The sequence below is a fragment of the Cuculus canorus genome, chromosome 5 (assembly GCF_017976375.1).
Source record: "Cuculus canorus isolate bCucCan1 chromosome 5, bCucCan1.pri, whole genome shotgun sequence".
NCBI lineage: Eukaryota > Metazoa > Chordata > Aves > Cuculiformes > Cuculidae > Cuculus > Cuculus canorus.
Genome location: NC_071405.1, coordinates 1089120 through 1104976, shown reverse-complemented (window position 1 = coordinate 1104976; position 15857 = coordinate 1089120). Strand labels below are relative to the sequence as shown.

The following is a 15857-nucleotide window of genomic DNA, read 5'->3' as shown; positions in this document are numbered from 1 at the left end:
CCTTCCAACCCAAACCATTCCATTACTCTGTGATTCTATGATAAACAAGGGAATGAAACAGCAGAGATACAACACTGTCACGGACACAGCATGGAACGCTTAGGAACAGGGACAGAATTTAATGGATATTGAAAGACTTTTCAATGCATTTTTAATTTCCAGAGCTACTCTCCAAGGCCCATTCCAAACACCTAATTGCTACAGTCTTAACCTCAACACCCAATACATCACTTTCTAAACTGCTTTTTTAATACAGCGCTCCTTCACTTTGTTCCTTAAGGAATCCTTCAGGCCTTACATCAAAGGAAACATTATGTTCGACTCACTGATATTTCTTCCAGGTTTTCTAAGGTTTCAAACTGAACTGGGGGCAATGTTGGTTGCTGTATTCCATCGCTTTCCTTGATCCTGTAAAGTTGGTCCCATGTTTCAAATTCCTCAGGTGACAGAAACCAATACTCACGACAGTGTGTTTGCTTTTGGCCTACAGAAGGAAAAACAGGAACAGAAAAAGGTTATCTGTTTAAGGAAGAGGACACATGGAATAAAAAGACCTTTGTACGGTTCCAGTGAGAAGGAAAAATGGCTTCTCGCTGCCACAAGTAAAACCAGAGAGAATCTGATGGCAGGAACAAGTATCAAACCAGGGTTCATATGTCATGATTCTAGATAAATCTATCTATTAAACCATTGTTTGGGGGAAAGCGTCCTATAAACAAAGAGACAGACAGACAGAGATAGAGGGATATACGTACATCCAATACCTACAGGCCCTGGAGACAGGCGCAAATGAGGCACGTGTGTGGCTCAAAAGGCTGAACTTGCAACCAGAGACCACATTTGCAGTTTGAGGAGCAAAGAAGTCAAAGTGTGCAAAGCCACGATTCAGAGATTACTGAAACCCACCCACAACAACCCTATGCAGTGCTACAGACTAGGGAAGAGTGGCTGGAAAGCTGCATGGAGGAGAAGGACCTGGGGGTGTTGGTTGACAGCCGACTGAACATGAGCCAGCACTTCTCACCAAAAGAAGGATGCTGAGGCTCCAGAGCGTGTCCGGAGAAGAGCAACGAAGCTGGTGAGGGGGCTGGGGAACAAGTCTTACGAGGAGCGGCTAAGAGAGCTGGGGTTGTTTAGCCTGGAGAAGAGGGGGCTGAGGGGAGACTGTAGGGAGACCTTATTGCTCTCTACAACTACCTGGAAGGAGGTTGTAGACAGGTGGGTTCTGGTCTCTTCTCCCCAGTGACAGGGGACAGGACAAGGAGGAATGGCCTCAAGCTCCGCCAGGGGAGGGTCAGGCTGGACATCAGGAAAAAATTCACGGGAAGGGTCATTGGGCACTGGCAGAGGCTGCCCAGGGAGGGGGGGAGTCACCTTCCCTGGAGGGGTTTAAAAGACAAGTAGATGAGATACTCAGGGGCATGGTCTAGTGTCTGATAGGAATGGTTGGACTCGATGATCCAGTGGGTCCTTTCTAACCTGGTGATTCTGTGAAACTGCGCAGGTGGAGAAGAGCTCTCAAATCTAAAAGCAAACTTCAGAAAAAGATAATTTCTAAAATACACTGCCTACATTAACAGAAATGGAGAATGAACAATGAACAGGAAGCCACGAAGATGATCTGAGGACTGGAGCATCTTGCACAAAAGGACAGGCTGAGAGAGTTGGGGTTGTTCAGCCTGGAGAACAGGAGGATCCAAGGAGACCTTAGAGCAGCTTCCAGTACTGAAAGGGGCTCCAGAAAAGCTGGGGAGGGGCTCTGGATCAGGGAGGGCAGGGAGAGGACGAGGGAAGGGTTTTCAGCTGAGAGGGGAGAGTGAGATGAGATCTTAGGGAGAAACGTTTTGCTGTGAGGGTGGGGAGGCCCTGGCCCAGGGTGCCCAGAGCAGTGGAGATGCCCCATCCCTGGAGGGGTTCAAGGCCAGGTTGGATGAGGCTTGCAGCAACCTGATCCAGTGGGAGGTGTCCCTATCCTTGGCAAGGGACATGGATGGGCTGGGCTTTGAGGTCCCTTCCCTTCCAACCCACCCGGTGATTCTATCATTACCGTGTCCTGTTGAATTTTGTACTTGCAACAGCGTCTCCCCTTCACGTGACAAGGCACGTGCTCATTTATGAGTAATTACCTTTAAGAACAGTCTGTGAGTAACAAATGCAGCTTACGCCCAAAGACAGACATGTCACTAAAATCATTAGTGTTATTTTCCATATTTTTCTCCAGAACCAAAATATTTTCCTTTCCCTTGAACTGGGAAGAGAATAAGAAACAGCCTGAAGGGAGAGAAGAAGGTGGATTTAGCCTGTAGCTAGTGGGGATTTGTTGGTTCTTGGAGGAACGTCCTCTGTTTAAGGGTAAGAAGGAAGGAACCAGAAGAACCACAGTGACCAGGGCAGTCCAGCCAGCTGTGAGACCTCAAATCCACCTCCATCACCTGTCCCTGCGCTCACTGCCAACAAAGCTACTGGCACAAAAGAAACTTCTAAGTGCCCAAGGGTTCTGCTGGTTTATATAAGAAATGATGGATCACGGGTGCAGAACAACGCCTGCTTTACTGGAAGTGTGGGAGAGGGAAGTGGGCAGGGAAGGACGAGACCCTGCATTGGGAAGGTTTGTGTAGTGATCATCCTGAAACCAATGAGCAATACAACCACTGGAGAGGGCACTGTGCATTATTATGCAGGTTGAATTCAAACAGGAGATGAACTCGGAATTTATCAGGCATCCAAGGCCTCACCACGCAACTGTGAAGGCATCCAAAAGCCCCAGAAGTCTAAAAAGGAATTGGTATATTTTAGAAAAAGGCAGTAAAAGAGGATTGCAGGGCTGGACAGAACAGCCGCTGAAGAAATACTGAGTAATTGTAAAATTCACAGCTCTAGACAACTCAAAATTAACCCAATCTGAAAAGGAAGGAGCAGAGGAATCATGAAGAACCCGGAGGAGAAGAATTCCCAAATTGACATTTCGTCAAGAAAAAATGGAACAAAAAAACATAAAGCAAAATTAATTATCAATAGCTCAGAATGACCCCCAGCTACCAGAAAACAGGTCCTGGGACGGGCACATTTTGGTGCACGATAGCTGTTTCTGCCACACCTGCTGTGGTTTCAGACCTCTCAGAGCAGAGAGGTGGGCACAGAACTTGTACAGATAGCGGTGCTACAGATGATTACTCGGCTCACTCAGCAATTCCAGCTTGTCAGTCGCCTGGTGGGACAGCTGTCCTCAACTTATAAAATGAGAATAAAGATGAGCATAGAACCATGAGCTGTGGCCAGAGATTTCTGCTCTGTTTCCCTCCAATGAATCCAAGCCATTTTATGCACAGAACTATTTGTTCTTCAGTGCTTTCTGATTTTACTGCACTTACTGATACGATACCCAACTCTAGCAAACTCCTTCAAAAAATAATAATAAAAAAATCAAACAAAAAACAAAACTGAGAAGGACAAAAGAATCTCACATGAGAGGAAACAGCAGAAGAGGACTGCCAAGCCACGGGACTTTCGCTCTCATCACTGTACTTCTCAAAGAGAAGCTCACGCAGCTGAAGAACACGCTTGGGTAGTGATGGGGCAAGACAAGAATCATGTGTCCTTCAGCTACTGCAAACAGATAAAACTTATGACAGAGGCTTTGAAGTAGAAGGATTGCACAAAATTAATAGCAACTGAATCAAATTAAGAACAGGAGTTGTTTAATTTTGGCCAGAAAAGGTGGAGAGTGCATCTAATTACAATGATACATCTGCCTACACTACTCCAGTCTCCGTGCACACCTATTCCTCCATGGACAAACCTGGCGATCAACTGAACCTCAGGAACAAAAGCAAAGCAAAGGAGCACAAACAAGAACACAGTTTATTCATTACTGCCAGCTTTATCAATTCTCTAATGGGGAAGGGGGCACTAAAATAGGGAGGAGAAAATGCTGAAAATAAAGACCTTCCTTTCTCTGATTTTTAAGGTTTATCTTGAGTACCAATATCATAAACAGCCACTTCATTCACACAGTAACAAAGCTGGTGCTCAGTTGCAGAGTCAAAGAATTGCTTGGTTGGAAAAGGCCTTTGAGATCATAGAGTCCAACCGTCCCTGTCCACTGCTAAACCAGAACCCTGGGCACCTCATCTGCCCGGCTTTTAAACCCCTCCACGGATGAGGACTCCACCCCCTCCCTGGGCAGCCTCTGCCAGGGCCTGAGAACTCTTTCCACGATGAAATTTTTCCTGATGTCCAATCTGAACCTGCCCTGGAGCAACTTGAGGCCATTTCCTCTTGTCCTATCGCCTGTCACTTGGGAGAAGAGCCCAGCACCCACCTCGCCACAACCTCCTTCCGGGTAGTTGCAGACAGTGATGAGGTCTCCCCTCAGCCTCCTTTTCTCCAGGCTAAACGGCCCCAGGTCCCTCAGCCGCTCCTCATAACCCCTGTTCTCCAGCCCCTTCCCCAGCTCTGTTCTCTTCTCTGGATGCACTCCAGCCCCTCAGTGTCCTTCTTGGAGTGACTCATTTGCACACATGTAACACTTGTTAGGAAGAAGGATGGCCACTCCTGTCCCCTTTGCCCCCCCCCCCCCGGCCTCGCTGCACACTGTACGCCCGCCCGCAGTGGCAGCCGCCAGCCCAACTCACACAAAAGGAACCTGATAATTGCATCCTTTGAAGTGCTGTTCCCTCAGCAGGGAACATGGTCAGTGTATTATCTTCTTTACGCCCTTACTGCTGCTCATTCCTGTTTTCTGTGACAGACACACACACATTCTGAAATGGCTATTTTAATGCCATGGTCAGCTCTGTTTGTTTACATGCTCTGCCTGTTTGCTCCACGCTTACTTTTCCTCCCTGGCTGCCATCCCAGCAGTGCACAGCACCCAGACAGAAGGCTCCAGAATGGAAAACTTGAGGATCAGGAGCAGCACCGCAGCTGTGCTGCAGCATGTACATGCTTACACAGAGTCTGGGCTGAGGTTGGCACCTACAGATTGACCTATCGCTCCTAATTCTTCCACGCTGCACAGTGGGAGATGGCATGAACTGCTTCGGAGGCCAAAGGGGAAGCAGATTTTTTCCTGCACGGTTTTGTAGCTTGTTTCCCCTTCCTAAGTTCAGCCTCTTGTTGGCCCTGGATGGTGTTTGGGAAGAGATCAGCTGTAGGGTTTGGTAATAGAATCATAGGATCATGGAATGGTTTGCATTGGAACGGACCTTAAAGATCATCCAGTTCCAACCCCTCTGCCATGGGCAGTGACAATAAGAACCTTTGTGACCAGAAGCATTGAAAATCATCTAAGTCTGAAGTCTGACTCCTCAGATACTGAACTGTGGAGCTTCCCAAGTACTATCTGGGGCAGATTTAAATGAGATCTTAGGAAGAAATGTTTCCCTGTGATGGTGGGAGGTCCTGGCCCAGGTTGCCCAGAGCAGTGGGGGCTGCCCCATCCCTGGAGGGGTTCAAGGTCAGGCTGGATGGGGCTTGGAGCCCCTGATCCAGTGGGAGGTGTCCCTGCCCATGGCAGGGGGTGGAACTGGATGGGCTTGGAGGTCCCTTCCAAGTCAAACCATTCTGTGATTCTACGATTCAATGATTCTTTCAGGAGTTTCTTTGTGCAAGGAACTGCCACTGGTCCGTACAGAAATGACTTAACCAAAGAGATTGAGTATGACAACTTCTGAGTGATAAGGTGGGTAAATAAGATAATAAATTAAAAAACTAACTCTTTCTCCCTATCTAATAACTTTGCTGAGTCTACTGAGCGTTTCAATGCCAGCTAACAGAATCAGCTCAAGAGCTGCTACCCTTTTAAGAGTCTCCATCCCTGGAGGGGGTCAAAAACCATGCAGTAATGGCACCTCAGGACATGGTTCATTCGGCATGGTGGGGTTGGGCTGACTGAGCTGACAGGGCATTTCCAACCTCAATGATTCTGTGATTGTATGAAAGAAGTGTCTGACTTAAGTACGGACATTTACTAACAGAATTGTGATTGGAGGATGTTAAAGGCAAAGGATGAGGAACCAGAGCAGTCACCAGCACAGTAGCACAGCCAAAAAGCTACAGCTGACAAGTTACACTGCTGCGAGGCCCAACACAAGGTTTGATTTGTGAGCACACAGGTTTGATTGCTGCAACAAAACAACCCGAGATAGCAGCTTACGCAGTGCTTAGAAAAACACCATAATCCTCTTACCGGTGACAGAGGCAAAGAGAGCAGATTTGTGCTGGAGGGAGCCAGATCTTCTCTCTTTGGAATGTGCTCTTGAACTGCTTGGTTCGTATTTTTCAGCAGTAATAAACATTTTGTGCAACTTTGGATTGATGTTTTCCGGAATCATGCGTGGGCTGTGCTGGTAGAAATGAAGCATTTTGTTTCCTGAAATAGCTTTGTGGATGCTCCTCTTGTTCGACTGGCTTTGGTTGTAGGTCTGTAAGAGAGAGATAATCACATGGTATAGGACTGCTCTTTCACATGATTTGATCAAAAGCAAATAACTAATTTCTCATTGTCTTCTGCTCCCTCAACATGATGCTTTTTGGTTTTCTTCTTTATTTCCTACTCCAAACAAAACTAAACCCAAATATGATGCAAGGCCTCGAGAGTTGGCTGCACTCCCTCCTCTGCGAACATCTTCAGGTAAGTCAACGTAACTGCCTGTGCAAGCTCAAGGCTTGTCATGTGTCCCGCATGACGGAACCAAAGCTGACAGCAAAGAAACAGCTGGACAGAGATGAAGAAACACACAGCAACGAGGTTGTATTGAAAATATGATATTGAATACATTAAAACACAGCTCAGGTGGCATCTACAGCCGGGAGACCGAGATGACATCTTAGGAGGAAATGCTTTCCTGTGAGGGTGGGGAGGCCCTGGCCCAGGTTGCCCAGGTTGCCACCAGAGCAGTGGTGGCTGCCCCATCCCTGGAGGGGTTCAAGGCCAGGTTGGATGGAGCTTGGAGCCCCTGATCCAGTGGGAGGTGTCCCTGCCCATGGCAGGGGGTGGGACTGGATGGGCTTGGAGGTCCCTTCCAACCCAAACCATTTTGTGATTCTGTAATACTACTGAGATCATGGGTTTTTTTGCTTTCTAAGGGCTCTCATACTACAATAGCTCAGTCAAATAAAAAGCTGAATTATCAGCACATTGTGCCTCGATAAAACATTCAAAGCCAATGCAAGGAAAAGGGATTCTACAATTCTGTGAGAAGCACAGCAGTACCAAGGAGCAGTGACTGTTCTGCAAGTTGTGAACAATACAATATAAACCAATGCATGGCTTTTTGCGCTCTGTAGATAGCTCAGAAGTAGCACTTGAGAAACAAAGAAGCTCAGCTCTTGCCCAGGAGAGTTTACAATCTGCAAGAGATACAGAGATGATGTAAATGAGATTGCATCAGAGACAAGGAAAGGAGGTCAAGCAAAAAAAAAGCCTAAGATTATTTGTTAATGTCATATGTGCTCCAAGTCCCTGTTAATCACACGCCACATTGACTATAGAGCAGAGAAAGATGGAGAAATCAAGGAAAGAAACTGGTGCCTCTCTGAAACTGCCCTCTTGCCCTCTGTATTTTGTGTCCTAACACTCTTCCCAGAGGCCCTATGCCAGGTCCCCGACAGAGACAGCGTGCCAGGCAGGCAGCCAGACTGCTCCAAGGACGTGCCTTTGAGAGAGGTGGCATCTCTGGAAGCCAAGATTAGAGGGGATGGACACATAAAGACGCTCTCTGGGTAAAGCTGGAGTAGGCTAACAGTGAGCTCCAACTAACTGTGCCTCAGGCACTCCAACAAATACCTTTTTACTCCTGCATCGGTCAAAAAGTCTTTTTATGCATAAAACGTTGTATTACCAAATCCATTGCCTAACAGAACGTTTACTTGGCCGTTACTGAGCCAGCATGTTTGCTTCCTTTGTGTCGAGATGCCAGCTTGGCCTGCCCGGAGCAGGGAGGCTGCAAGCTCCCCTGTCCCTGAACTGCCTCCGCATCCTGGTTAAACGTGCAGCTCACGGCTCCCTTCCACGCCGGCACCCGGGAGCAGAGCTGTCACAGGATGTTAAAGAGCGCAAATCAGAGCTGGCACAGCTCGGAATACAGCTGAGCTAGAGAGGCAGAAGATCCATAAGCCAAATGCCCAAGAAGCCAAGGCATTAGCCGCGTGACGCAGTGCTGGGACGCAGGGCACTTCCACGTGGGACAGCTGAGCTGGGGCGGGGAACGCGTGGGGAGAGGAGGGCTGGGACGGAGCAACGAACACCTCTGGAACAGAAGCCCTGCCAAATGGCAAACCGCCAGCCCTGCACACACCAGCTTTACCCAATGAAATCTCTTCAAAGGCTTTATAATCGACAAAAAAAGCCCAAAATGAATTCCCACGAATTAACATGAGACCATTAATTACGGAGCTGCACATTATGTGACGGGAAGAATCTCTCCATTAACAGATCTGGAAGGAGATTCAAAAGGCAAATCCAACCAACCAAACATATTGTTCAGCAACTTATGTCATGATCCCAAAGCAAAAAGCTGGTATAAAATCACTGCCCCACTTGGGGGAAGGCTCTGCTTTAGGATTTCTGATAAAACCTGAAGAACCCAGTAATCCAAGTGTTTAAGTGAAACTCCAAAGAGTTTAAGGGATCCCAGAGCAGAGCTTTCAGCAGCAACCCCTCTCCATAAGCAGCATGAGAAATATCTATTTACAAACACCAGTCATGTGTATCATTTTTAGCTCTCGTCCCTCAAAGCAGCTTTTCTCCCTGAGGCAGGATTCCCTGGTCCGTCATTCAGAGTTAAACCCCTGCTACCTACAACTGTAAACCAGCAGCACAACATTGACTGGAATAAAGGAAATAAAAGCAAGACTCTGAAACCTGGGATTTAAAATGCGCTCTCAGACCTCTTTGTCATGGAACCTGACCCAGCTCAGAACCAGCCTCCCAAGAAAACCAAACCAGAGAATAACAAAATCCCTTTTCAGCTGGAACGATGGGGTGGACCCTGGTGTCCCAGCAGGGGCTGCACAGTGACTGTAAAGGTGCAGGTTCACACTACTCTGCCCCCACGCTCACCAGTGAGTGATGCCAGCAGGGACCATCTCACCTCCTCCCACCTAAACCTGCCCTGCCCGCTTCCCAGGATCAGGAATTGTTGTGGGATGCAGCTGGGCTGGGTGCCAGTGCAGCTGAAGAGTGGTTCTCCCAGCTCAAAGCTCACATTTCCACCTGTACATTATTCTCCCAAGGGGCAGCCTGCGCTCAGAGATGATTAATTACGCTCCAAGTTGAGTGCTGAGGTCCCGGAATTTAGCAAAAGCAGATTTCCACTTAAGCCGATCTCTTGCAGCCTTGCACGCAAGCCTGCTAGCGCTAAATACTCATCTGAAAGCGCAGTGTCGTCAGCAGTTCTGAGCGAGACACTTCCAGCCCTCCCGCTCTCCCAGCTCCAGCCCCGTCCCTTCCACACAGTGTGCTGTACCCCTGGCAAAAATGTATTTTCTGAGTTTCAGTTTACCTTTCACAAAATGTTGTTAAGAATGAGGCTCAAAGCCCTTCACACCAAGAAAGTGCGCACAGCTCTAAGACGCTGTGGGCTATGGTAACAGTACTTTCCTGCAGGGACGGTTCACCTGTGATCCAGAGCTCCAGATCCACAGGAACACATCCAGATACACTGTGATTTTTGACCCACAGAATACGGTTTCTCAGAACAGACTAAACGAGTGTCTTTGTTTCCCAGTGAGAAGGCAGCTGAGCACTCACCCGTTCCTCCCGCCCTTCGGCGAGGATGACCACGATCCTGCCTTGCCGCTTGCGCCCCGTCCGGCCCATCCTCTGCACGAGGCGGATTGGACTTTTCTGAGCGTCAAAGCAGATGATGAGATCCACTTCACCGATGTCCAGGCCTTCTTCACCAACACAGGTGGAGACCAGGGTGTTATAACCACCCTCACGGAAGCGTTTCACCACCTGAATAAACGATTAAAGTTAGATTTAACAGGTCAGTCAGAAAGCCCCTTGGACACACTTGGCAGTTTTTCCAGGTTCAGATAAGCTGAAAAAAGTAATTTCTATTCCAAAACAACAAAAGTTAGTCTTTCTGAATTCATCAACTCCTGCCTTGTGATCAAACACCACACCCCAGTGTTCCCAGCATCAACACATAACCCTCTGATTCTAAAATAAAGGGGAAAAAGCGCACATTATTCTAACTCCAACCATGGCATTCCTCTCAAATTCACCAGTTAAATATTTTTTTGGGGTTGGGTTTTTTTTTAACTTTGGTAGATAAGAATATAAGGATATCTTTTATTTTTTCTGTCTACAAGAAATAAGATTCGGCCCTAAGCAAGTACTTGAATATTACTCCAGATTTTCAAAGTTAGCAGTTGTGAATACAACATATATCTATAAAATGCTCGTACTTGTACCCTCTGTTCAGTGAATGCAATCCTGGATACCCTGAGAGCAACTGAACCGCACAGGAATTTACTGATGCCATTCATAGAATCACTTGGTTGGAAAAGACCTCTGAGACTGTTGAGTCCAACCATCCCTGTTCACTACTAAACCAGATCCCTGAGCACCTCATCTGCCCAGCATTCAAACCCCTCCAGGGATGGGGACTCCACCCTCTCCCTGGGCAGCCTCTGCCAGGGCCTGAGAACCCTTTCAGTAAAGAAGTATTTACTACTATCCAATCTGAACCTGCCCTGGTGCAACTTGAGGCCATTTCCTCTCATCCTGTCGGCTGGCATTTGGGAGAAGAACCCAGCACCCACTGTGCTACAACCTCCTTTCCAGGAGCTGCAGAGAGCAATGAGGTGTCCCCTCAGAATCCTTTTCTCCAGGCTAAACAGCCCCAGGTCCCCCAGCTGCTCCCACAGCCCGTGTTCTCCAGCCCCTTCCGCACATCCATTCCCTCCCCTGGACACGCTCCAACTCCTCAATGTCCTTCTTGTGGTGAGGAGCAAAGAACTGAACTCAGGATTCAAAGTGCACTCACTGCCATGCAGTCCATATCAATACCCCTGCAGTTATCCACACAATTAACACTCTTCATCATCATTTCTTCATACGAGTCTTAGCTTTGGTTTACCTCAAGCTGTTCCTTTTGCGTGAAGCCTTTCGTGCTTCTTCCTGTGGAGTGGCCAACAAACATCATGACCCGAACGACTGGGCTGAGCCGGGAGAGCATGTCAGCGATCTCTTGCACGCTGTCTCGGAACGACGAGAAGATCATCACTCTGGTATCCACAGATGTGTCTGCAGTCGTGACTCGAACTGTTCATTTTAACAAGCCAGAAAAGCATTTTGATGCAGGATTTTAACATAAGGACCAATACACAGACACGGGCAAGTCACCCACAAGCTGCACATTCACAGCTCTCATCTCGCTCAATGGGAAGATTTTGTCCCACAATCCTGCATTTTGAGTTCTTCAAAGAAAATTTCTTTAAAAGCCATTTCATTTAACAAAATAATCTAAGCAAATAAATATAGAGACAAACAGTAGAGAAAATGGACAGCGAGGAGCCTTTCAGCCTATTTAGATCAGCCTCCCAGAACATGCTCTGATCTACACCTCCTCAAACAATTCCTCTCGGAATAAGCAGCATTGTAATCTGGGAGAACTTGCACCAAATGTAGTGAGAATGTCTGGTATCTGTGGTACCACTGTCACTTAGGAAAGCCTGGGTTTGATTGCCAGTGTCTTGAAATTAAATTTAAGGTGCCTTCTTTCAGAGAGCCTATCTACAGTGTGACCTTTCAATCTGCTGCTTAACCACTCAGAGCAAGACGTGGTTAGCAACACACAATAGTAAAGCCACTGTTCCCATCAGTCCAGGACCTAGCATGGTGTAATAAGAGATGGGTATCAGCTTCCCATGATGTCCTACAGCAAGCTGGCTCTGGTTCTACAATTCAGTGTCCTCACGACAGCAAACCCTGCCCTTCATGCCACAATCCACTGCTTTTGAATGATTTGCCATCACAGCTGGTTCTACCTCTCATCTCAACAGCAAAGATGACTTTCCAAAGAAAAGGGAACACTAACCACATCGATACAGGGTTCCTCAGCAAGGAGCTTGCGACTAAACCCATGTTTCTTATGTTGTGCCCTCACAGATTTTGCCTTTTGGGTATTCAGCTTCTTTTTTTACACATATAGGAGTATCTGCCCTGCTGAGCACCAGCAGAAGCTCTCTAAGCACCATGCGAGTCTTGAACAGCCAGCGTCTGTCTGTCCTATTCAAACAGTAACTGACATTCCCACTGCTGCAGGCTACCAAGTCAAAACCTCATGTGTTAAACAAGAGGCTTTCTGAAAGGATCGAATGAACAACTGACACCAGCACAGCTTCCACGCATGCCCCAGCCAGAGCCCCCAGATGAAATCAGAGAGATTTCCACACATAAGGATCTCCTCTGTGTCCTCTACAAAAACTTCAATCACGTTAAAAGAAAGGTTGGACAAGGAATGAAAACTCTCAGGACTGTGTGTGTAAAACGATGTTTCGCTGAATGGACAAAGAACAATCCTGTGGTCTCATGCTGTGTCTGCAATCCCAGGATCACGCTGCTTCTTGACGTCAAAGCACTAAGCGTAACAGATCTGTTCGTCTATCTCTCTGGCCGGTTATCAGACATTCCGGTTCAGTTCTCGGTTTATCGACATGCGGAAACGCTGTCAGCAGCTGAAGTCAGAAAGGGGAAGCTGAAACAAACCATCTCGCCCCTCTCTTTTTAAGAGCAGTCCTGAAATCACAGGTAGAAGATGAAGACGACTGCCTCTGGTCAACCCAAATATCACCCTGAGGCCGAAAGCTGAGGAGGCTGGACCAGAGGATGTCCAGGTCCCTTACGACTGGTTTGAGCTGTTCTCTGATATCTTATTGCACCACCTCAGTAACTCACAGGTGACAAGGGAGAGCATCTGCCAAGTACAGCCCCCAGTGCAGGGCTAGAAATGGGATGGGGAATATGATTCAATATTTTCAACTAGAATCCAGACAACTGCAACATCATTATGAAGTGCTCTGCATAATTCCTCATCCTCAGCAGACTGACAAGCTACGTATTCCCAAATAAGTAGAAGTATCTTACATGAGTTTGTATTATTCTCCTCCACTGACTTTGTTCTGAACAACTTTGTATCTATTTAGCATGTTCTCATGACCTTAATGGCAAAGATGCTCAGCAGCATCTGTCCCTGTACTGTACAAAGCGTGAACACTGCTGCCATCGCCTCCCCGGCCTTGTCCAAAACCAGAGAGAGAACATTCAAAACCTCAGCAGCCCATAATCAATCTGACAAGTAATCCAGGTAGGGGAGATTAGCTGGGAGAAGCTCCTTACGAGCCAACGTTTCTCGAGGGCTGGCCAGAGCGCTGCCGCACTGCGTACCTGAGCTGCTGGGGAGGGCATCGAGCAGAGCAGGGGCGAGCGTTGGGGGGTCGGGAAGCGCAAACTGAACGGGGCTGACCACTGCTCAGAAATGGTTTAGAGTTTGCCCAGGCAGCCTGGCACTACTGCCACCAGCTCTCGAGGAGAGGTTTCATCTCAAATGACGGACCCAGAGCTATGGTTCTACCTGACACAACTTAACGCTCTCCTTTTAACTCCTAAATGACTTAACACTCTCCTTTTCTGTCCCAAACATAGGGCTTTGCAAGGCAAACGCTTTGCAGAAGCAGTGATTTGTTTTAAACACCACACCAACATGAATGTGGAAACCTATGATCCAGAGTACCTGGAACAAAGCAAAGTCAAGCCCAGGGGGTTTGTTTGCTCCTGTTTTTTTCCTTAGCCTTACCACACACTTGCGTGAGTTCCTGACACAAAGACAGGGTTTGTTTTCCACCGCTCACAGAATGATTTAGGCTTTTATTGCTGAGCCTTTTGACAGAGCAAAGATACATGCGATTTATGTTTGGAATCTTAATGAGTACTCAAGCTTTTATTGACAGCCTTGTGACAAAGCCTGTCTGGAGGAGGGAGAAATCAGGACATGGGTGTGTGCTCTGTGCAAGGTCCCAGTCCAGAATTTAGGGTGTAGCTACTTGTGTGCGTGTGAATTTAGCTTACTTGTGAGAAATGGGGAGTAAGGGTAGAAATACAGGTTTGGGGTTATTGTGCAAACGGTATCATCAGAAACACTGTGACACGGGAAATAATGAGGCAAATAGAAAAATTCACAGTGCCTCGCTATTTCTGTCAGCTGCCCAAGGTGGTGGGGTTGGAGAACCATAATCTTACGAGACACGGCTGGAGCTTCCTACATTCCCCAAGCTACTGAAATGCCTGCGACTCTGCAAGCAGACCATGAATGGTGAAGTACTTTCTGGCCTTGCTTTACACACACAGATGTCAGGGACAGTTCTTTGTACTTGCTTTAAATTTAAGTGCGCGCATGTAGAGAGCTGCGCTCAGGACACATGGTCTCACCTTGCGTGCTAGTTTAGGAGGATAAAAGAGGTTACAGGGATGAGGAGCAAGGAAGGGCAGTAGGAACACCTAACATACCTCGCTCAGTTGTGCTACTGGAGCTTGACACTTACGCTGCACAAGATCATGCATTTCTTCCTGCACAGATACGGCCTTTCTGCATTCTTAACAGTTAACACTGCCTACTTGATTCTGCAGATTGTGCACACAGACACAAAACACAGATTCCAAACATTTGTACACTGATTATCTGTCAGTAATATTAAGAGACATGTCAGACCAACGCTGCAAGAGAAAACAGATCTGGCAGGATTCACAGAATCACAGAATGGTTTGGGTTGGAAGAGACCTTAAACCCATCCAGTCCCACACACCTGGCCCTGGCCCAGGGTGCCCAGAGCAGTGGGGGCTGCCCCATCCCTGGAGGGGTTCCAGGCCAGGTTGGATGGGGCTTGGAGCCCCTGATCCAGTGGGAGGTGTCCCTGCCCGTGGCAGGGGAGTTGGAATTAGATGATCTTTAAGGTCTCTTCCAAATCAAGCCATTCTATAATTCCATGATTCTATGAAGACAGAAAAAAACCCAAGCCTCAAAATTAAAGGCAGGAGCAGGTCGGAAACTATGAGAGCTTCACAGAGAGCACAAACATCCAAACAGACAAGGGAAAAGGTAAAGAAGTCACACAAAGCATTATTGTTCCTGAGTTCAGCCTTCCAAAAGAACAGCTGGATAAGGAAGCTGAAGCTGCCTAAAACCAGAGACATTTGAATGGCTCGGAATACTTGGCTTCATCATCCCATGCTACTGCTTGGCGTGCACAGGTTCTCCTTTCAGTTGAGATGGAAAGAATGAGAGACACAGGAATGTATCCAAAGGTTTTAAACTTCAGATCGATGTCTTGGAGTCTGTCGTTCCTAGCAACAGCCTGGATGACAGAACTCACCCTTAAGCTCTATACACACATGGCATCCAACTTTGCGGGAGGCAGAGGCAGCACTGCATGAGAGACGGTTTGCAGAGCAAGTTCTGCGGCTGTGAACATCACCAGACACAGCAGCACACTCACTCCTGTGCTGAAGCTGTGTACTGAGCTGCTAGAGCAGTTTCTATCAAATTGCTAATGGTAACAATAAGAAATGTTACGGTATACTTCTTTTGAAGAGGACTTTTCCACACAGGAGTTACACAAACAAACCAATGAAGAAGCACTGGAACAAATGAAGAAATAAATCCATAGGATATTGCTTGTATCCACAGGTTCAGCTGCCCAGATAAATTTTCTTTGGGTGGTTAGTGCTTACCAGAACATTCAGTTTTCCAGGATTTGAAGTGTTCTATGACAATTTCCTCCAACTTCCTTAATTTCGGATGGCCATAGATAAATTCTCCTTTATTTTCTAACACTGAAAAGGAAATAAA

At 47.3% G+C, this 15857-nt stretch overlaps 1 protein-coding gene across 1 annotated transcript in view; it reads right to left on the bottom strand.

Moving 5' to 3' along the window:
• The window catches only part of FANCM (FA complementation group M), a 68552-nt gene that overhangs the window by 21602 nt on the left and 31093 nt on the right, over positions 1 to 15857 (bottom strand). The window contains exons 8-12 of the mRNA XM_054069126.1: positions 15740 to 15841; positions 11091 to 11275; positions 9755 to 9961; positions 6191 to 6425; positions 327 to 484 (exon numbers count right to left, since the gene is read on the bottom strand). Coding sequence (XP_053925101.1) covers positions 327 to 484; positions 6191 to 6425; positions 9755 to 9961; positions 11091 to 11275; positions 15740 to 15841 — 887 coding nt within the window. The remainder of the gene's footprint in view (positions 1 to 326; positions 485 to 6190; positions 6426 to 9754; positions 9962 to 11090; positions 11276 to 15739; positions 15842 to 15857) is intronic.